The 21,690-nt window shown below is 39.3% G+C and overlaps 1 protein-coding gene across 2 annotated transcripts in view; it reads left to right on the top strand.

Moving 5' to 3' along the window:
- The first annotated feature begins 365 nt into the window (after window positions 1–365).
- The window catches only part of LONRF1 (LON peptidase N-terminal domain and ring finger 1), a 33,609-nt gene continuing 12,284 nt past the window's right edge, over window positions 366–21,690 (top strand). The window contains exons 1-7 of one of the 2 annotated variants that reach the window (XM_034965667.4): window positions 366–1,192; window positions 12,612–12,730; window positions 14,903–15,025; window positions 17,743–17,892; window positions 18,747–18,987; window positions 19,123–19,186; window positions 20,488–20,602. In XM_034965667.4, the coding sequence (XP_034821558.1) occupies window positions 472–1,192; window positions 12,612–12,730; window positions 14,903–15,025; window positions 17,743–17,892; window positions 18,747–18,987; window positions 19,123–19,186; window positions 20,488–20,602 (1,533 nt within the window). In that variant the 5' untranslated portion in view covers window positions 366–471. Of the gene's footprint in view, window positions 1,193–12,611; window positions 12,731–14,902; window positions 15,026–17,742; window positions 17,893–18,746; window positions 18,988–19,089; window positions 19,187–20,487; window positions 20,603–21,690 lie in introns of both variants that reach the window. The other variant, XM_034965666.4, reaches the window with a different exon arrangement.

The raw sequence follows: 21,690 nt of genomic DNA, 5'->3' as shown, positions 1-21,690 counted from the left end.
CGGCAGGGGAGCGTCCCCCAACCCCCGGCAGGGGCGAGGGCCACCGCAGGTGGCGGCGTTGGCAGACAGGCAAGTGGGGACTGAAGCTCCGGGGTCCTTCGGGCTTTGTTTCGTCACGAGCCGAGCCCTCCTTTCCGGAGAAGCCAATTAGATCTCCGACGGAGGAATCATCCGACCTGCGTCCCCGACCCGGAGGGGGCTCGGAAGGGGCGGGGCCCAGCGCTTGGCTCCTCGGGAGCGCGGCCGCGGGCGGCGTGGGGGAGTCGCGGGCGGCGTGGGGGAGTCCCGGGCGCCGTCGCCGAGCCCGGCCCCGCCCTCGCCAGGCCCCGCCCTCGGGGCTTCCCGGGCGCGCGCAGCCCCGCCGTGTCCGCGCGCCACGCCCCCCTGCTCGCGGGCCGCGTGCGGAGCCGCGCGCCCGGGAGGCTCCGGGACCGTGGCGGCGGGCGGCGGCGGCGCAGCCCTCCGCGGGCCATGTCTTCTCCGGCGGTGGCGAGGAGCTCCCCAGGAGGGAGTCGGGAGATGGCCCCAGCGCCGCAGGGCCGAGGCCGGTTCTGGGAAGTGGGCGGCGGCAGCGGCCATCGGCTGGAGCGCGCGGCCGCGGAGTCGGAGCGCTGGGAGCTGCTGCTCCGCCGCGGGGAGCTGCTGGCGCTGGGCGGCCACCTGAAGGGCGCGCTGGAGGCGTTCGCGGCGGCGCTGCGCCGCGGGGCCCCGGCCAGGCCCGAGTGCCTGGGCGCCCTGGTGGACTGCCTGGTGTTCAACTACCGGCTCCGCCACGGGCTGGGCTGGAGCGCGGCCCCGGTTGCAGGCGCTGACGGCGGCGCCGGCGGGCTCCTCAGATGCCTGGGCTGCCGGGGCTTCCTGAGCGAGCCGGTGACCGTGCCCTGTGGCCACAGCTACTGCCGCCGCTGCCTGCGGAGGGAACTCCGCGCCCGCTGCCGCCTCTGCCGGGACCGGCTGCCGCCCGCCACCGCCAGTGCCACTGATGCTGAAGGGACCGCCCCGCGGCCGCCGCCTCTGGCCGCCGCCATCGCCGCTTCAGACTTCAGAACCAGCGTCGTCCTCAACCACCTGGCCGAGAAGTGGTTTCCGGGCCAGCGCGAGCGGGCCCGGGCGGCCGGCAGGCTCGGGGAGCTACTGCACCAGGGGCGCTACCGGGAGGCCCTGGCCGCCGCCTGCGAGGCGCTGCGAGCAGGTGACCGCGCGGGGATGCGGCGGGGCCGGGCCGACCGCACCCTCCTGGCCCCGAGGGCCGGGGACCCGGAGCTTGTCTGCGCCCCGAGAGTCTCCTCTGCTTCCCCGGGGCCGCTGGGCCGCTGGCGTGTCGGGTCTTGGGGTGCTGGGGGGTGTGGGAGGGGGCGGCGCCCCGGGGTGCTTCGGTCATAATGGGGATCGCCCTGGGAGCCGACTGTGACGCGGCGCGGGGAGGGGCGCTCGGCGCGGGGTTCCCTCGGCCGCGGCCTGGCTGTCGGGCGCGCGCTCCCGGCGCGGAGTGGGTGACCTGGACCGAGGCCGCCTTGGCGCGGGATGGGTGGTAGCTGGGCTATCCCGAGCGGCCGCTCGCTTCCTGCCGCGCGCTTTCCGGGAATTGGCTCTCGGGCCGGGCCCGCCGCGGGGAAACGACTGCCGGGGCGGGGAGGGCAACTGCCCCCGCGAGGGCAACTAGGCCGGGCAGGCGGCGTCTCCCTTCCTCACCCACAAAAGTCACCGGGACAATTGGGAACCGCGGGAGGGCAGAATTGCATAAGCTGGGGGCGGGGGGCGTTGTGTAACGGGTGACGTCCGGTGGGCGTGGCGGGAGCTCCGCGCGGGCGCCCGGCCCCGGGAGGCCCTGCAGGCCGCCGGGCTTGGGGCTTGGGGCTTGGGGCGGAGCTGCCCCGGGTGGTCCCTTGCTACCTGGAAATGCCTGAACTGGTTCCTCTTGAAAGTTTTAGCTGGCCTGTTTCAGATCATGCTTATTTCCTATGTACTTTGCAGTGCACCTAGCTTATGGTAAAGATGAGAGGGGCTCCCTGATCCATAGTTCTCTGCCACGCTTCTCCTGGCCTTTCCACTTAGGATCAGGCTGTGGGGAAAGGCCTTGTAGGTCTTGAGTGCATTTCTTAGTCTCCAAGAAGCAGCCTCGGCCTCCTAACCTAGGTTAGCACTTTCTTCTTAAGGTGGTTTTAGGCGCTGAAAGGGGGCAGTTTCAAGCTTCTCTTATGTAAAAGGAAGAGTTGTTCTATATAAATCAGTAGTTCTCTACCAGGGGGATTTTATCTCCCCTCTCTCAGGGGGCATTATTTAGAACAATATCTGGAGAGATTTTTGGTTGCCACCTCTTGTGGGGGTGGTGCTGGTACCGACATCTAGTGGGAGAGGCTGGGGTGCTGCTCAGACATCCTACTAGGCACAGCAGGATTCCCACAACAAAGAATTATCAGGCCCCAAGTGCCACTGTTGATAAACCTTGTGTTACGCGTATTTCAGGATCTTAGTGTCTATCCATTGGCATGAAATGATAGGGGAATAATCCCCAAGAAAACAGACATCTAGAATAGCAACTGACTTTAGGTATTACAGGTAAATTTATAGACTGTGTAACTGAAAGGATCATCTTTCGGGTCATCTTTTGTCCCAAGTGCTTAGTCATATTGAACTAATGTCAAGATCTTGCGTTGTTTAGTATCTTTAGAGTTCGAAGCACAAACCCCGGAGATTTTTGTATTCTTTCAGTGCCTTCGTGAGGAGTAGGCAGGTATAAAATAGAAAGATAGGCTCAGAACAAAAGAAAAGTATTTGGAATACAGAATTCTGATACACATGACTCTGCCTCTCTGGGTAAATAAAGAGAAGAGAAACTGGACTCAGTTGTACAGACCACCTAGTAACTGACCATGGTGTGATTTTTAAAGCGAGGAAGCAGATGCCAGGCAGTGAAGACTTGCACACCGTCACACTGTTAACTGGTAGAGAGGCAGTGCTGTATCTTCCGCTTCTCCTAAACGTTGGTCTAGGGTTCATCCTGCCTTATAGCACATGTTTAGTATACATATCCAAGGAAGTTTTTTTGGTCACTGAGGCTGAACCTTATGGACAGTACTACTGATTTACTGATCTGACCTTGAATTAGGGGTTTCACAAGAATCCAGGTCCTGGTCCATGGAAGAACAGTGAGCACTTTTGCTAATTGAGGTCTAGCTTAACATTCTGTGACCAATAATATTTTAGTTAACAGAGATTCTGGTTCTTGGATCGAGGATATTATGTTTAACAGGAAAAGGCTCTGAAAGATGTAATCTCTCCTTTTTTCAAGTTGCATAGATTGCACATGAGGATTTTGCCCACTTAGCAACTTCATTCTACTTTTGCAGGAATAGAACCCAAGTCTTCTGACTTTCACTGCATTAGCTTATTTTTTCCTCATTTTTAGTTCTTTCAAGAATCATTAATTCCATGCTTGAAAATGTCTGAATGGCACTAATGAGGATAAGTTTTTTAATCTTTTGAATTCTTAATGTGAAGTAACAGGAAAAAAATCTCAGAGCTAACAAATTAGAGTTGGTAAAGGGCCGATTTATAAGTGTCTCACAATTTATGGGTGTAAATCAAAATGTTAACTAGTACAGTCATAAGCTGTTTGTACAATCCTTAGGCTTTAACTTCTTTGGAATTGGCAAGCTAGGCATTTGACATGTATTTATATAACTGTACGGTTGTAGTTATTAATGATCTTGTCATTATTGTTGATAATGAAAAAAGATCTTCACTATAATTTCTTCGTATAATTCTTATAATGAAACAAGTAAATACTATTAACTAGAAAAAATCTAGTCTGCAGTTAGCCCACACACATCCAAACTTATCTCTGCCAGCAGCAAAAGAAAGCTTGAAAACCTTTGCCAAAATCAGAAGTTTCCCATTTAGATTACATAAGTTTCTGTTGAATTGAAATATATTTAGATAACATTTAAACCATTGATCTTTTGGTATTAACTCTCAGATGTTTCATAACTTTCTGTCTTTTTAGTATTCAAGGATATTATGTAAAGTTTTTCCTGCACTGAATCTCTGTGCTTGAGCCTATTGAAATGATCCCACTAAGCCATGCTGCCTGCCTTTTGTGTTTAATGTTTTTTTACACTGACTTATCTCCTTCATGTGTTCACCTCTCCCCCAGAGGAAGACAACAGAACAGTATAATTTACAGTTTGTACAGGTTAAAAAAAAAAATAAAGGTTGTAAGGTGGGGGGGTGATATTTTGTTTTAAAATATTTGGGTAAGGAAAATTTTGTCTTTAATATTAATTCTGTAATCCTTGACCAGGCATGATGGCTCAAACCTGTAATCCCAGCACTTTGGGAGACCGAGGCGGGCAGATCACGTGAGGCCAGGAGTTCGAGACCAGCCTGGCCAACATGGTGGAACCCCGTATCTACTAGAAATACAAAAAATTACCCAGGCGTGGTGGTGCTTGCCTGTAGTTCCCGCTACTCCAGAGGCTGAGGCAGAATTGCTTGAACCCGGAAAGTGGAGGTTGCAGTGAGCTGAGACCACACCACTGCACTCCAGCCTGGGCAACAGAGCAAGACTCAGTCTCAAAAAAAAAAAAAAAAAACATAAAAATAAAAATATGATCCTTGACTGTTACCCAGTATTTTTACATTATTTATATTAATATATTTGATCTTCACAGAGAATTCTATGGAGTACTGTAATATTATCCTCAGAGGGAAACTGAGGCACCTATGGATAGACATGCAGTGTGGCTTAGTGATTAAAGCTCTGCATGCTGGAAGCTGACACCTGGGTTCCAATCCTGACGCAGCCCTCGCCTCTCTCCGACCTTGTGCACGTTGCCTAACCTATCTGTGTTTTGGTTTCCTTATCTGAAAAATGAGAATAGTCTCTACCTCATAGGGTGTTGTGACAATCAAATGAGTCAGAACATGCTAAGTGCTTTAAATAGTGCCTGACACAGAGTAAATGCCCAGTAAATATTAATTCAATATTTTTAAAATGTAGAAGTGTGTTACGGCTAGAAGGGGATTTTGCTGAAAGTGGAATCTAAACCTTGCAATTTTACATCCTGTTCTGTTCTATCACTTGGTAGAGAGTAACGATTACATCCCGATTTTAGTTTACACATGTTAACTAGCAGTTTAGCATTCATCAATAAACTATAGATACTTAAAAGCTTTAGCTATCAGAAGATCAAATTATAGGTAAATACTGAATACATTTAAAGAAAATGTAGAGGGTTTTTATTATCTTTAGTAACTCAACTAGGTTAAAATGAAGAAATTTGAATTTAAACAATACAGTAGTTTCCCCTTATTTGTGGTTTCAGTTACCCACATGGTACAGTATGATAAAATATTTTGAGAGACCACTTTCATGTACCTTTTATCACAGCATATTGTTATATTGTTCTATTTTATCATCAGTTATTGTTGCTAATGTCTTACTACACCTAATTTATAAATTAAAGTTTATCACAGGTATCACAGTATATATAGGGCTTGGTACTATCTGAAGTTGCAGGCATCCGTGGGGGTCTTGGAACGTATCCCCCTCGGGTAAAGGGAGGCTCTTGTTAATTTATTTATGTCCTTACTTATTGTGCAGAGGACTTGAAACAGTAAACACTGATGTCTGTATGGTGATTATAGTTCACAATTATTTTCGTTTCTATTATCGTAATTGATCCATACACAAACTCATGTGAGATAGGAGGGCAAGTATTAATATCCCTAATTCACAGATTTAAGAAAAGTTGCAAGAATTTTAGGTGACTTTCTTAAGGGAAGTAAGTGACCAAGTTAAAACTGAAAGCAGAACCCAAATATGTGCATATTGATTCAAAACACAAAGTTTATTTAAAAATTAGCACGCAAAACATAAATCTAAAATATTCTTACTATTCAACAAATTTTTATTGAGTAGCTACTATATACCAGGCATTGTTTTAGGTGCTAGAAATATAAAAAGGAGTAAAATAAAGTCCCTGTCCTTGTAGAGTTTGTATTTTTTGTTTCTTTTGTAATTGCAGCAAATTGAAAATCCCTAGAAAATGGGGTTTACTGCTTAATTGGCTTCTACTTAACCAAGACTATATCTCTAATTATTTTCTTTGATTCATAAGGTACTTTAAGGATGTTTTTTTCTTAGTGCCTCAGGGTTACTAAAAAGATCAACTGTAATGGCTATTGATATAAATGATAAAAAAACTGATTCAAGTGTCCCATTTCAAATGAATAATTTGTTTTTTAACTGTTTTTCATTCATCAAATGCAGAATTTACCAAAACTGAATTATCTTAGATTTCTAGTTATTTATATATTAACTTTTTGTTTATTCAGAATCATTTTTCTGTTTGTTGGAATATTTCTAAGAGGCTTGGAAAATCTCGAGTAAAATTTTAAATGAATTTGTATAGTGTTCTGCATCTTTCCAAAGGTATTTCTCAAAATTGGAATTGTTTTATTATTGAAGTTGAATGACTTCAGGGAACTCTAAAATGCAAGATGGAAGCTTCTGTTTGGTTTTTTCTTTCCCTTTGGTAAGGTCTTTTGCTTCCCATCCCCTTGACTCACCTTTGTGCTGTCTGTTGTCCAGTCTGCTCTCCTGATCCCTAAAGATGTTTCTTATCTAGGGTACCATTGATGTGGGTAAAAGACAAGGTAGAAAATACTCTTCTGTATCTTGTATCAAGGGTTAATCTAATATCTTCATCACTTTGTTTTGAGATATTTTGGAATGTTATCAACAATTATTATAGATGGAGCATGTATGTCTTAGGTTTGGTGTTAACTGTTGAACATGCATTATCTTATTCAATCCTCACAGCAGTTATAAAATGTAGGTGTTTTAGAGGTAAGCATATTATAGGTCAGGAGAGTTCAAAGAGTTAAACTACCAAAAGGGGATCTGAACCCAATTTCTGAATCTAGTGTTAATGATCTTACTATCCCAAACTCCTACTCCTGAACATTCTTAATCAATGATCAACAGCTTATCACTTGGCAGCTTTGAGCTCAACCCTGGTAACCAAGTCATACTATACTGAACATAATGAAGCAATAGAAGCAAAAAAAAAAAAAATTGATATTCTGGTTAGCCTTTGAAAATTTCGATAGCTTGATATATAAATCTCAGAAAAAGACACTCAGAAAAATGAGAAAAGGAATATGAATAGAGAACTTTATACACAGCCCAAATACTGAATAAACACAAAGTTTTAAAGGTCAAACTTAATGAAGAAATGGAGGTTGTTAAAATTACGATGCTATTTTTAATTTATGTATTTCTAGCAAAGAGAAAAAACACAGCTTGTGGGAGTATAAAATAAAGTCTTTATAAAAGAAGGGTTGGCAGAATGTGTTGGAAATGTTGTATATCTTTATAACTTTCTAGGCCCAGCATGGTGGCTCATGCATATAATGCCAAAACTTTGGGAGGCCAAGGAGGGAGGACCACTTGAGCCCAAGAGTTTGAGACCAGCCTGGGCAACATAGTGGTACCGTATCTGTACAAAAAATTTAAAAATTAGCCAAGTGTGGAGGCATGCACCTGGAGTCCCAGCTACTGAGGCTGGAGTATCTATTGAGCATAGGAGGTCGAGGCTGCAGTGAGCCATGATAATGCCACTGCACTCCAGCCTGGGCTACAGAGTGAGATCTTAGATCTTTTCTCAAATAAATAAAGTACAAGCAATAAATAACTTTCTACATACTGTATAGCAAATAACTAAAAAGGCAAACAGGTACATAAAGATAGACGTTTGTTATACTTTTTATACTGCCAAAAGTTGGAAGTTAATTGCAGAGTAGGAAATTTTTAAATAGGTTGTATATATAGTAGGATATTTTGCAACTATTAAAAATCATGTGGACTAGTATTACATGGGAAAAAAAGCAGATTATAAACAGCATATATAGTATATTTTATAAAACTACATGTTAAAAATGTACTTTACACATAAAGAACAAAAATGTATGGGAAGCCGTTTGTTTTAGACTGACCTGCACTAGGCACCAGCAGACCAGACAGAATTAGAATGGAGGCTCTTGTGCTGAGTGCCACATAATCAAACTGAACTTTGAATTTGAACTGAAATGAGCCAGTTTTCTAAAAAAAAAAAAAAAAAAGAGATTTCAGTTGACCTGAGTTAGTGAAATAAGACAGTCCTCTCTGTTTTAACCTGTAAAGAAAGTTTTCAACTTTAAAACAACCAATCTACTTTTTGTCCCTTATTTCTGCTTTCTTTAAACCTTTTCTGCCTAGGAGGCTAACCTCCTCTGCTTAGCTCATTAGAAGACCCATTTTATAGAATGAGCTGTTGCCCATTTCTAGAATCACAAATAAAAGTCAATTCGAACCTTAAATTTGTGCTAATTTTTTCTTTTGTTAATACCAACACTGGCTATTTCTTTGTGATGGGAAAAAGATAGTTTTTACCTCTTATTTCTATATTTTTCAAATTGTATGAGTAAACATTTTTTAAGCTTTTGTGATTTGAAAAAAACTTTCTTGAAGGTGAACTAAAGAAACAACTTTAAGACCTGTTACTAACCATGGATCTCTAATGATTGGAACAAAGATAGAAAACCATGACTCTAGAATAGAAAACTCTCTCTTCAACCCATGAAATAAATGCTTTGGACAGCCGAAGACTAGATTCCTCAGATGGTGGAGCAGAGTCTTATTTAAATCTTTTTACTTGCCGAATGACTTACAAATAATACTGGGTATAAAAGGAGAAAATGGGAACATGAATTGAGCTTAAGGAATCAAATTTTAATGAATTTTCTCTAATTCAGGAAACATTTATCAAAGCCAGGATCTGAGGATAAAAGGCAGGAAATAACGGAGGGAGTTCAAACATCTTTGAATTAAATTACTTTAATAAATAATGTATATATACGATGAAGGCACAGAATCATAATAGCAAACACGCCATGCTTTCAATGTACCAAGCCCTGTTCTAAGTACTATGCACCCATTAACTTACTCTCTAGAGTAAGCCTTGGGTTAGAGACTGTTACCAACATATTAATAGCATGGAGGTAAACAGCTAGAACTCTGGAGCTGGCTTCCTGAGTTAGAATCTCGAATCCACCAATTACTAGCTGTATGATCATGGGCAAGCTGCATATTACTCTTCACTGTTTTCTATAAAAATGTGGACAATCCTAGATCCATGTAGAATTGTGCTGAAGATTGTAAATCATTTAGAACAGCACATAGTGGTGTTAATAATGTTTTAAAAGCCCTGGAATATTAAAGCTAAGGAAATTAAAGTACAGAGATTACTTATAATTTACCCCAAGTCACAGTGAGTGGGTGGAAGAGCCAGATCATGCTCCTAGTGGTTATCATAAATTGTGGAGGAAGACCCAAAGCAAAGCATCTTGGGAGGAGACTGGTGAGCTGTCTTGCTGGATGATAAAAAGTTATCAAGATAAAGAATGGTATGATAAGGGAGGAGCTCAGCACAGGAAGGAGGCATGAAATAGAATGGTGTGCATGGGGCAGTGTGGGTAGTTAGGTATGGTTGGGACTTTGAGTGAGTGGGAAGGTTCATAATGATAATTAAGGCTGGAGAGATGGGCAGGAGCCAGGCATGGAGGAACTTGTACTAAATAATACCTGTTTTACCTTGTGAATGGTAAGGATGTAGGTAGAGTAGAACTGAAGGCAGGGAGATCAGTGAGCAAGCTATTGCAATAGTATTAGAGAGAGATTTGGGGAGCCTAACCCAGGGTTACTAGAGATAGGATTGGAAAAGGGGAGATTTGAGGAATATCATAGGAGGTGACATTTACAAAGTTGATTCTGATTTGGGAAGTTAGTGGTGTCAATAATAGAGAATACAATGAAAAATGCTTTTTTGGTGAAGAATGCTGAGTTTAGAAAAATTATGGCAGGCAGTTGGAAATTTGATGAATCTAAAGTTAGGGTGAAAAATCAGGACTAAAGATAAAGATCAGGGAGTTAATTAAATCATGACAACTAGCACGTCTGTCCCTGCTTCTGGTAGATACGGGTACAAGACCAGAGATATTAAGTGATTTAGAATAAGGTCACAGAGTTAAGTACCACAGTCATATTCAATACAATTAACCCAAACCATGTTGTCTTTGGATTTTGTCAATGTTGTCAAAATTTTGACAACTTTTGAAATTTTGTCGATTTCAAAAATGGAAAGTACATAATATGCCAGGCACTTGCTGGGCAATACAGATGCCTGCAGTAATGGAGTGAGCACCAGCATCTTCCCTGATGGCGTGTGCAGTGAGGTGACTCGTCTGTAGTGTCCTCAAGGTCACGTAGAGAGCATACAGTAAATACTTGTTGACTCTTTCAAACTTAATGATACAGTCAGGACTGATGGCCATTTTGTTGTCTTTCTTGAAAGTTTACGTGGAAGGCAGACCTTGTGTATGCTTTTCAAAAGGGCTCATTTAGCGCACTTGGCCCTTAAGAATTTGAGATCAGTAAGTGTGATGGTCCTAATCTTTTTTTAAAAGTATTGGAAGTTTGAACTCACCTGATGGGGTTGGTTTTTTTTTTTTTTTCGCCACCAAAAAAATAATCATTCAAAATAATCCGTTAACATTGGAAATTCTCAATAAGAGCATTACATACAAGGAGTTGGGGAACAAAGAGTTTTAAAATCTGGCTCTTTTTATCTCTACTTAGGGCGTGCATCTTCTCTTCTTACCCCAACATATACTGACTTTTTAGGACCTCCTTTAGGGAGATCTCAATATCCCGAATTTTTCTGTGTGGAGAGGGGAAGGAATATGTCTTTTTTTGCTTTGGTCAGAGTGGATACATTTTATAGTTTGTTTTTTCAAAGACGGGTCTTCTGAGTCACTTATTTCACTGCTGCCGTAAAGAAACTGTATAAAGGTGATTGAGCAGTGAAGGCATGGATAAAAGGGGAAATATTCAGCAGTTCTGAACGTGCATGTCATCAAATATAAAGGAGTGAGAACTTGATGTATAAGAAAAAATGGAAATTAAAAAAAAATAAAAATCCAAGAATGGGCTGCTTGTTGCAGTAGTGAACTCCTCGCTGGAGGTACTAGAGCGGAGTCTGTCTCAAGGATGCTATTGGAAGCACCCCAGCTGTGGGTGGAAAACTGCACTTTCTGAGCCTAGTCTTTTATAGCCTGGAGTTTTTGATGCTGATGCTTTTACTACTTGTTCTTAGACTATTTTGCCATACGCTGCTCTGTTTTCTCACCTCCAGTTGTACTTGACAAGTCAGTATTGCATGATGCTGTTTGACAGTAAAATTTTCTAGCTAGATTATAAGCTCCTCAGAAACAGGAATAATGTAAAACATTTTTGAATACCTACAGGGTCTAGGTTTGTGCTAGGAACTCTTAATTCTTGATTGATTAATCATATTGAACTTTTAATTCTTATGCATTTTGTTTAGAGATAATTTTTCATTGCTTTAAGAGGCACAAGACACAATATTCTAGACATGTCTTTTTTTAACAAGTAAAACATTTTTATAAAATATTAATTTTATTCTTTAAATGTTTTCGTTGATATAAAATTCTGGGAACATTGTAATCCCAGTTCTCAGGCACCAGCAACTGAAAGAGGCCTTCCTAAATTAATTGCTCAAGTGAGAGTTTTCAATAGAAAAGCAATCATCTAAAAACTAGAGTAAACCCGGCAGCTATTGATAAATTTTATTAAATTTTATTTAGAGGCATTAAGGTCTTTATGCCCATCTTACAATGAATACTTTATGCTTTGAAAGATCTCAAAGATAGCTTTAAAATAAGAGTCAAGTTAATGTCATTTGTTGCTATGTTATAAATTAATTTCTTGCTTGGACATCAGTTTTAGAATCTGTGTACCTGTAGTAATTGATTGCAGTAATATCAGTGAACCAGCTAAGTGTCTGAAATTCTGAATGCCATAGGATAATAATTTGGCTTCTTAAGTACAGATGTGGATGATAGTGAAATGAATCACAAAGCGTTTTTTCTCAGGAGTATTTTAAATTAAATATATTTTGAATTGGGCCAATACTGTTTTTGCTGATGGCAGGAATTAAAATTCGATCTCTTAAAAGCTGACTCTTATTAACCCATTTCCTCCAGAATCAAGACTACTGTGTATGCTCATAAGATTGAGCCTTTATCAGTCCCTTGTCACTGTGGGAATTCCATATGTAATAGTTACACGTATGGCTATTTTTATAAATGAGGATTTAGAAAGTAGGGTAAAAATATAAGATTTACTATAAAAAGGCAAATCTAAACATCTAAGAAATATGTCTTTAAAATCTTTATAGACTACCCTTTGTTAAAAAAAAAAAGTTTTCTTAGGAGTGATTATTCATATTATAAAAGTATTTACAATATTCTGGAAAACAGTTTCCTCCACTAAAATGATCTACTTACAATGATTTGATACAACTTCTAGATAAGATTCAACACGTAAAATGGGTTGTGCCTATACTGCCTTTGGCTTATAGACTTTAGTTTGGTGATTATTAACCCTGGAATCACTAAGTCATTTCTTAATCTGGTATGATCATATTTTGTAGATTATGTAATAATCTTTTTAAAATAATCATATCCTTATAAAATATTTATTTCAGAGCCCAGTGACTTGATTGTAAAAATTTACAGAGCGGAATCATATGCTGGTCTCCAAGAGTTTAAAGCAGCCATAGAAGATTTAAATGCAGTTCTTTTTCAACTTCCAGATTGGCCTGAGGTAAAATTACTGTTTTATATTTGCATAAATTGTAAAATTTTAACTATAAGGGACATGCATTCATTCACAGGAATTTTAACAAAGTAGATGGTTGACTCCAAATAAAATACCTAGTGCTCTAGAAATATAGGTTCACCTGGGTGCAATGGCTCATTTCCATAATCCTAGCACTTTGGGACGCTGAGTTGGACGGATTGCTTGAGCCCAGGAGTTTGAGACCAGCTTGGGCAACATGTTGAAACCCCATCTCTACAAAAAACACAAAAATGAGCCTGGCATGCTTGTTTGTGCCTGTAGTCCCAACTACTCGAGAGGCTGAAGTGGGAAGGTCACTGGAGCCCTGGAGATTGAGGTTGTGCCACTGAAGTGCCACTGCATTCCAGCCTTGGTGTCAGACCCTGTCTCAAAAAAAATCTAGGTTCAATATTTTGAGTGGATGAGTATCATCTCACAATTTTTTAAATTATAAGAGACTTTTCTTTCATAAATAAGGAACAAACAATTCATGGTACAGGAAAAAAAAGACTTTATTATACAAAATGTCTGCAAAGAAATACAACTTGCCATATTGTGAAGATGGATACAAACTGGACTTCATTGAATGAGATTTATTAATGGAAAGAGAATAGGTTCTTAAAGTTGGAAACTTTTTGAGGTATTATATGGTAACTAGATGATTAGGCAGTGATTTAATTCAGAAGATAGGGACAAAGGAAGTTGCCTTGCCCATGTGGCTTTTAAAAAGACTTAGGAATGTGTATAACATACAGTCAGTTTACAGATTCTCCTTTTTATCAAATTGTCAAGGCAAATTAGTCCAAATGTGTTCTTTAAGATATAAGTTACTCTTTTAAGTGACTTTTTCCCTCCATTCAAAACTGTGTCTTTGAGGACAGTGTAGTAAGGCTGCTCTAAAAAGTATAAATTAATTAGAGAAATGATACGAAATCTCATGATGGCATGACTGGTTAGTACAAAGCAGATGTATTCAGAATAAGAGGGCAGTGGTCAGTGTGCATGGCTTTAAAACTATTGAAAAGGAATCTTTTGGATTTGCCACAGAAGTGATGTAATCAGAAAGGTTTTCTTCAGCCATTAAAGTGGTAGCTAAAAAACTGTTTGGCTAGAACGTTCTTTAGGCTCCTCTGATATTATTTAATACTAAGAATCTCTTTCATTCTAATCACATAAGCAAGGAACGTTTAAAGCTTACCAGTTGATACTTTGTTGGTGGACCAACCCACAGACTGAATTTTGGGTTTATCAGTGATAATTAGTAGGACTCTAATTTTTGTCATAGAGTTTGCTGAACTCACATTATGAAGGAGAAAAGTGAAAGACAAAATAAGGGATTTATGAAAAGTGTCATGTCTATAAGTACTGTCTTAAAAAATTGCATGGGCAATTATACATTCCTAATAACTTGGAAGAAATTTACCATACTGCCCTAAATCTAAGACAAAATTTTTTTCACATTTTAATATTTCTTTAATTTTGATGGATTCTTAAAGTCAGTATAATTTTACGTATAATTTCCTTTTCCCTCAAACAGTTCTTATTAAATCAATAATATTTAAATCAGTAATTTCCTTAAAGTGTGGGGACATGGTATTTCTGATCCTGCCAAGCTCTGACTTGGTGTGGAACTTTGGTGAAAAAGTCATTGTCTGGGCCTCAGTTCCCCAGTTAGTGCTTCTCCAGGGTGGTGTGTAGGTATGCCTTTAAAATGCTTTGGCCTCAATTATTCAGAATTTCAAAATGTGCATTTCCTTTTTTTGTTTGTTTGAGACAGAGTCTTACTCCGTCATCCAGGCTGGAGTGCATTGGTGTGATCTCAGCTCACTGCAACCTCCACCTCCCATGTTCAAGTGATTTTCGTGCCTTAGCCTCCCAGGTAGCTGGTATTACAGGTGCATGCCACCACGCCTGGCTAATGTTTGTATTTTTAGTAGAGGCAGGGTTTCACCATGTTGACCAGACTGGTCTCGAACTCCTGAACTCAAGTGATCCACCTTTGTCAGCCTCCCAAAGTGCTGGGATTACAGGCGTGAGCTACCGCACCCGGCCCAAAATCAGCACTGCTGAGCAGACTATTGTTTTTCTTTACTGGATAATGATTTTTTAAAAAGCAATTCTTACCACAAAGGTTTGATATATGTGCTTTTATTGAAGGTCTACTTCAGGAAAGGAAAAGTACTCTGCGATGCCGGTTTTTTAGGTGATGCCTTACAACTCTTTCTTCAGTGCTTAGCCCTTGATGAAGATTTTGCACCTGCAAAGCTGCAAGTACAAAAGGTAATCAGTTTACCAACAATTACAGTTCATGGTAGGGCTAAGAGACAGACAGGTTTAAAAAAAAAAGCTAATAAAAGTTGGAATAGGAACATAAGTAGTAAATAAATCTAACTTAGGAACAAATATGATAATTTGAGTGGTTTTCAGGTTCATGTACGTATTATATTGAGTTCTTAGTGAAATCGAAACATTTCATTCACAGATATTTCAATGCATTTTTTTTGGTTAGTATTCTAATAGTTTGTTCAATCTGAGCCAGACTGATGGTCCTTAATTAAGCATTACTATCACGATGTTCCTGCTCAGAAGCCTTACTGACCTGCCTTTTGCCTTTTACTTCAGGTCTAACCTTTGCTTACTCCGCAGGATTGCCAATAGTATTGCTCAGTCCACTTGTTTTGCCTTATTTTTTTCAATACTCCGTATGTCACTTTCCATACTTTGTTCTATTTGTGGTGTGTTAGTAATTAATTTTTAAAAATAGGAGATGGAGGAAGGAAGGGAGCTGTCTGATGAAGTGACTTTGGGAAGCATTGGGTTAAGCCAAGTTAATTAGGTTTCTCCAGAATGTTTCATAGCTTTTGATAGGCCAGCATGAAATAAAATAGCACTCAGCTCTTGCAAGACTTATTCACAGAATATCTTCGAAAAATTCTTTGAGAAAATCTGTGCTAATACAAATTCAGGGTCCCAGTCATGATGCTCTCCTGCACATACTCAAAACATGCCACATTATTTATCAGTGTTTCTTAGAGTGTGGCTTTTTGTCAGAGTCATGTGGGGATCATGTTAAACCTAAAGAGTCCTGGGCCCACCAACTACAAGTCTTTGATTCAGAATCTCTAAAATTGGAGCAGTCATTTAAGAAGCATCCCAGGAGATGTTTTTGTACCCTGAAGCATGAGAACTTTGAGATTATTCTCAGATCTCAGCCCCCTTAAGAATCCAGCTGGCATTGGTATAGCCTCTATGAGGTTTGTTTGCATATACATTCTAGCCCACTGATTTAAGAAGAAAATGTTTACTATTGTCTGTTTTCTGACTGTTCCATGTTCATTAGTGTTATCTTCTTGGTAAGACTGCAAACTTTAATTTTAAGAGCATGTGTTTCTGCATTTTGCATGCTGCCAGACATCCTTCTATTTCTGTAACTATTTGTTTGCTGGTTAATAGGATCAGGTAGATGCAAAACAAATAATGCTTTACAATGTTTTGTTTTTCTCCAATATACTTTTTCTAAGTTGTGGTATAATTTACATATAATAAAATGCATGGATTTTACACTTCAGTGAGTTTTGAAAAATGTATGTACCTGTGTAACAGCATCCCAATCAAAACAGAGAATATTTCCATCACCCTAGAAAGTACCTTCATCTCCTTTCCAGTAAATCCTCCATCCCCTGCTCCTAGAGGCAACTACTGTTCAGATTTTTGTCACTGTAGAGTAGTGTTGCTTATTCTAGAACTTCATTGGAATGGAATCATACAATATATACTGTTTTGTGTCTGGGTTTTTTTTTTTTTTTTGCTGAACATATTTTTTAGATACATCTAGTCATTTTTTATTGTTTTTTAAGTATTCCATTATATGAACATAATGGAATTTGTGGTTTTCAGTTAGTAGTGATTTTCATTTGGATTGTTTCCAGTATTTTTTCCTGATATAAACTAAGCTGCTATGAGTATTCTTGTACAAGTCATTTTGTGGACATATGTTTTTACATCCCTTTGGCAAAAACTTAGCAGTGGAATTGCTGGGTTCTAGGGTGGATGTGTGTTTAATATATTTTTTAAAACAGAGGAAATGTAAATGTGTATATACAGATTTTTAAATGTTTGCTTATTAAATGGAGTATTTGAGCACCTACCAAAGATACGTGCTTTTATCTACATTGTTTATATTTCCATGAATGATTTGTGATTTATTTTGATTTTTGTGTATTTGAAAGATAACAGCTGAAAAACCGAACCTCCAATTTAGACTTTAATATGTGCTGTACCTATAAATACAGATTGTTTGACCACCAAAAATATCAGAATCCCTTTCATTTTATTCTAGCCATGTTCTTCCCCTATCTTAACCTGTTTCTGTTGGAGTTTTAGGCATATTCCTGAGATAAGCACCCAGAAATTTGATTCTCCAGCTGTCTCCCAGCTTATTTCCTCGCTATTATAGGGAAGCTGCCATGGGGTGCTCCTAACCAAGTATTGGGCAGCAGTAACTGCCCACACAGGTTAGTTATTCAGTGAGAAATTAAATTGAGTGTAAGTACAGGGAATTTTGTAGTTTTGTAGTTAGAAGTCCAAGTTTAGTTCACATAAGTGCCCCAAGGCCAACTTCGTAAATATACATTGAGGTGAACCATGAACTATTTTGATAGCATAGGGCTCACTAAGATTCAGAGATAAATATTTAATATGTCTTTTAAGATCTTTTTATAGTCTTTGTGTTGAAAGATCGGCCTTTATCCTGAGTCTTACTAGTCGCATGCTTTCCTTTCAAAGTTTTGAATCATTTGTTTGCGGGTGATTTGACCCCATGAGGCACACCTAATTTTGCAAGACTTTTGAACTTACAGTGTTGCTTACCTTGTTCCCCTCCTGCTCATTAAAAAAATGTCTGCTGCAAACTTTCAAATTATTCTTTATTAGGTAAATTTATACAAAATTAACCAAATATTTTATATTTTCTACTACTTTTAATATTTCTCTTACAGATTTTATGTGATTTATTATTACCTGAAAACTTAAAAGAAGGCCTGAAGGAATCTTCCTGGAGTTCATTACCATGTACTAAAAACAGACCTTTTGATTTTCCTTCAGTGATGGAAGAGTCTCAGTCTCTCAATGAACCTAGCCCAAAGCAGGTACGGGGTGAGACAAGGTTATCATGAGTTTAGCGTATCCATTTCTTTACGAGTTAAGAGCTTCACTTTCCTAGTTTCAAGTACTAGCACCTACTTAAGTACTTTTAACCTGGTTAGTTATCTTAGTAGAATTTTTTCCATAGCCTTTATTTTACACTAAAATCTTTTATGTAAAATATTTGCTAATGAATCACAATTTTAGGTCACGTGAAAGAAAACTTTTAGTTCTTTAAAAATATGTATAGAACATTGCATTTATGTTTCCTCAGGGTAGTAACAGCTGTGTTATAGCATAACTACTTTTAAACCTCATTTTAACATAAGTCACCTTGATTTCTAGGGCTGTGTAAGTACAGTCATCCCTTGTATCTGTGGGAGATTGGTTCCAGGACCTCTCACAGATACCAAATCCAAGGATGCTCAAGTCCCTGATATATTAATAAAATGGCACAGTATTTGCATATAACTTATGCACATCCTCCTGTATACTTAAATCATCTCTAGGTTACTTATAATACCTAATACAATGTAAATACTATGTAAATAGTTGTTATACTGTATTGTCTAGGGAATAATGACGAGAAAAAAGTCGATATATGTTCAGGCTTTTTTTTAGAATATTTTCTATCCCCAGTTGGATGAACCCACGGATGCAGAGCCTGTGGATACGGAGGGCCAACTGTGCTGGCAAAAATCATTTACTTGTCACAGTGTTGGAATCAAGTTAGTGCTATTAAATGAACATTAAAATGAGCATTATAAGGCATTGAAATTTCATTTCAGTTTGATTCTTGGTGAGAGGAATAAAGGATAGTAAAGAAATACAGTTACCTTTGTTTATTGTATTTTTGTAGAGTGAAGAAATACCAGAGGTCACTTCAGAGCCTGTCAAAGGAAGCTTAAACCGTGCTCAGTCAGCACAGTCTATAAATTCAACAGAAATGCCTGCCAGAGAGGACTGTTTAAAAAGAGTGTCCTCAGAACCTGTTCTGTCAGTTCAAGAAAAAGGTGTTCTGCTGAAAAGAAAGTTGTCTCTTTTAGAACAGGATGTGATTGTAAATGAAGATGGAAGAAATAAGCTGAAAAAACAAGGAGGTAAAAATTTTGCTCTACACTTATATAAAATAAATTTATTTAGTCAGAATAGTCTTTAAAGTTTTTCCTAAGGAAGAAAACCCCATGTCTTTGTTTTAATAGAAACTCCCAATGAAGTCTGTATGTTTTCCTTAGCTTATGGTGATATTCCAGAAGAATTAATCGATGTCTCAGATTTCGAGTGTTCTCTCTGCATGAGGTAAGCATATAAAACTTTATAGAAGATGAATATTTTATGTTAGTGTACATAAAATACCGTGTAGATAAAGGTAATAATAGACAATGTAAAGTAACACAGTGCTGGAATAAAAATCAAAAGACATGAATTTTAGTCCTGGGTTTACCTTTCATGCCTTGGGCAAATAACTGAATCTCTGAACCTCAGGTTTCCTAATTTAGAAAGTGGGGTCAAGCTTTGCGTGGCCTACACCTCATTGTTGTGAGAATCACATGGCTTCAGTGTAAAAGGAATCTGGGAAATTGTAAAGTACTAAGAAAGTTATAGGTGATATTATTATTGAAACTTACCTATCTCCATGGTTTTAAATTTGGGTATGAATTCTAATTAGTATTTTATGTATATGATCCTATCTTATTAATGTATATTAACCATGAAGTCTTTTTAAAGTATCATAAGGATAAGGATTTCCATTATTCAGAATGCTATAATTCTATAAGACTAAATGTTTTGAAATAACATTTCTCATTTACATGAATTGTGTAGGATCAAAAGATTCATACGGGGTCAGGAGGCCTAGTGCTGGTCACACTAGGCTGGTAGCAGTTACATTCCTGAGCAAGTCTTAATTCTGAGCCTTGGTTTCTTCATCTGTGAAGTGAGGGGATTATACTAAACAGTCCCTAAAGTACCTCTAAATCTATTTCTAGCAAATTCAAAACTATCATGTTTCAGAAAATAAGTAAAACTAGTTCTTCTGTAATGTTTGAATAATACATTTAGTATTAAGCCTAACATTAGGATTCAACTGCATTATTTATTAGATCATTCTTTTTATGAGTTTTATATCATAAGGCTCTTATAAACCTATTAAGGAATCATTTTTAAGTTGATATTAAAATGGGAATCTAAAGGCTATACAAAAGCTAACTAATGATTTTTAATGATGTATTTTACATTATTTATTTTGCAGAAAGTCTTTGAAATCTGGTATGTATTTTACATTCACTGCACATATCAGCTTGTACTAGCCACATTTCAAGTGATTAGTAGCCATAGTGTCCAGGGGCTGTTGCGTTAGTCAGGACAGCTCTAGGCCCTTGGCTCTAGGCCTTTGGCAGGAGGCCTTTGTTGATGGAGAACTTTTAAAACATTCTGGAGGGTATGGCTACACTTACCACTGCCCCTTCCCTCCTCTCCTGCCTGCTGGGCCCTCCTTCTTCCTCCTTTAAATAGAGATTAGTGTTATGGTTCTAAAGTAGTACAACCTTTTCAGTGGATAGTTTAATGTGAAAACTGACATGTATCTTGGTTGATTTCAGGTTGTTTTTTGAGCCAGTAACAACCCCTTGCGGACATTCGTTCTGTAAGAATTGTCTTGAGCGTTGTTTAGATCATGCACCATATTGTCCTCTTTGCAAAGAAAGCTTAAAAGAGGTAAATATTTGTATATGTGTCTGTTTGTTGGTCTTAAGTTTGGCAGCATGGTTTAGTTTCTGTTCAGCCATAGAAATAGTGATGATCACGTTCAGAATTACATTCTATATTCTGAGTGACTAACAAGGATAATGTTTTATTACCCATATGCTAATGCTGGAGAAAAGTGAGTTTGAAGAGGATGGGGGAGAGAAGACAGATGCTGAAGACCAACCCCCTTGTACTTAATTTTTTTTTTTAAACAAAAGTGGGTATGGTTAGTTATCTGGTCAGGGATAAGTTCAATTTTGGTGATGACTATATTGGGGAAACCCTATTGCCCTGCCTCCAACCCTCAATAATAAGCCAGATGTGAGGACTGTTTCAGCTTCCTTAACATCTAGAACAACTTTGTTCAATAGAATTTTCTGCATTGATGCAAATGTTCCATATCTTTGCTGTCTGATATATTAGCCATTAGCCATGTTTGCCTATTAAGCTTTTAAATATGGTTAGTGTGACTGAGGAACTATATTTACATTTTATTAACTTAAATTTAAGTAGGCACATGTGACTAATGGCTGCGACATTGGGCAATGCAGCTCTAGAAAAGTGGTAGATTGGAAAGAAGAGAGGGAGGTACAGCTTCCTATTCCCCTTCTTGTAGAGTCAGTGATCAGTGCTAATAACCTATGATAGGAAAGTAGCTAGATCTCAGTGGATGTCTTCTCTAATTGATGAGAAGAGAGCACCCTCTTAATCATGCTTGAGTGACTGCAGATCACCTACTGTCAGGCTAAAGCCTATGATTCTGAGAGGCAACTGCAGTTTGTAGCATTGATTGGGGAAAGTGATTCTGTCTCTGATGATTGACAGGATTGCTTAAAAAAAAGTATCTTCCAAATATGAATTGAAAAATTCATAAAACCGTTATGAATATACATACAGTATTTCCTGTATAGAAAACAACTCAGTACGGATGTCATAATAGCATGTCTGTTATTATATTTGATATGTGTCTTACATATATAACAAGCTGATATGTAAAACAAAAGCATATTTAGAATTTTCTCAAAGTCAGGAAACATCAGATAAATTTATTAAAAGAG

Source organism: Pan paniscus, chromosome 7 (genome assembly GCF_029289425.2).
Source record: "Pan paniscus chromosome 7, NHGRI_mPanPan1-v2.0_pri, whole genome shotgun sequence".
NCBI lineage: Eukaryota > Metazoa > Chordata > Mammalia > Primates > Hominidae > Pan > Pan paniscus.
The sequence above is the reverse complement of the archived record's forward strand: the minus strand, read 5'-3'. Positions and strand labels throughout refer to the sequence as shown.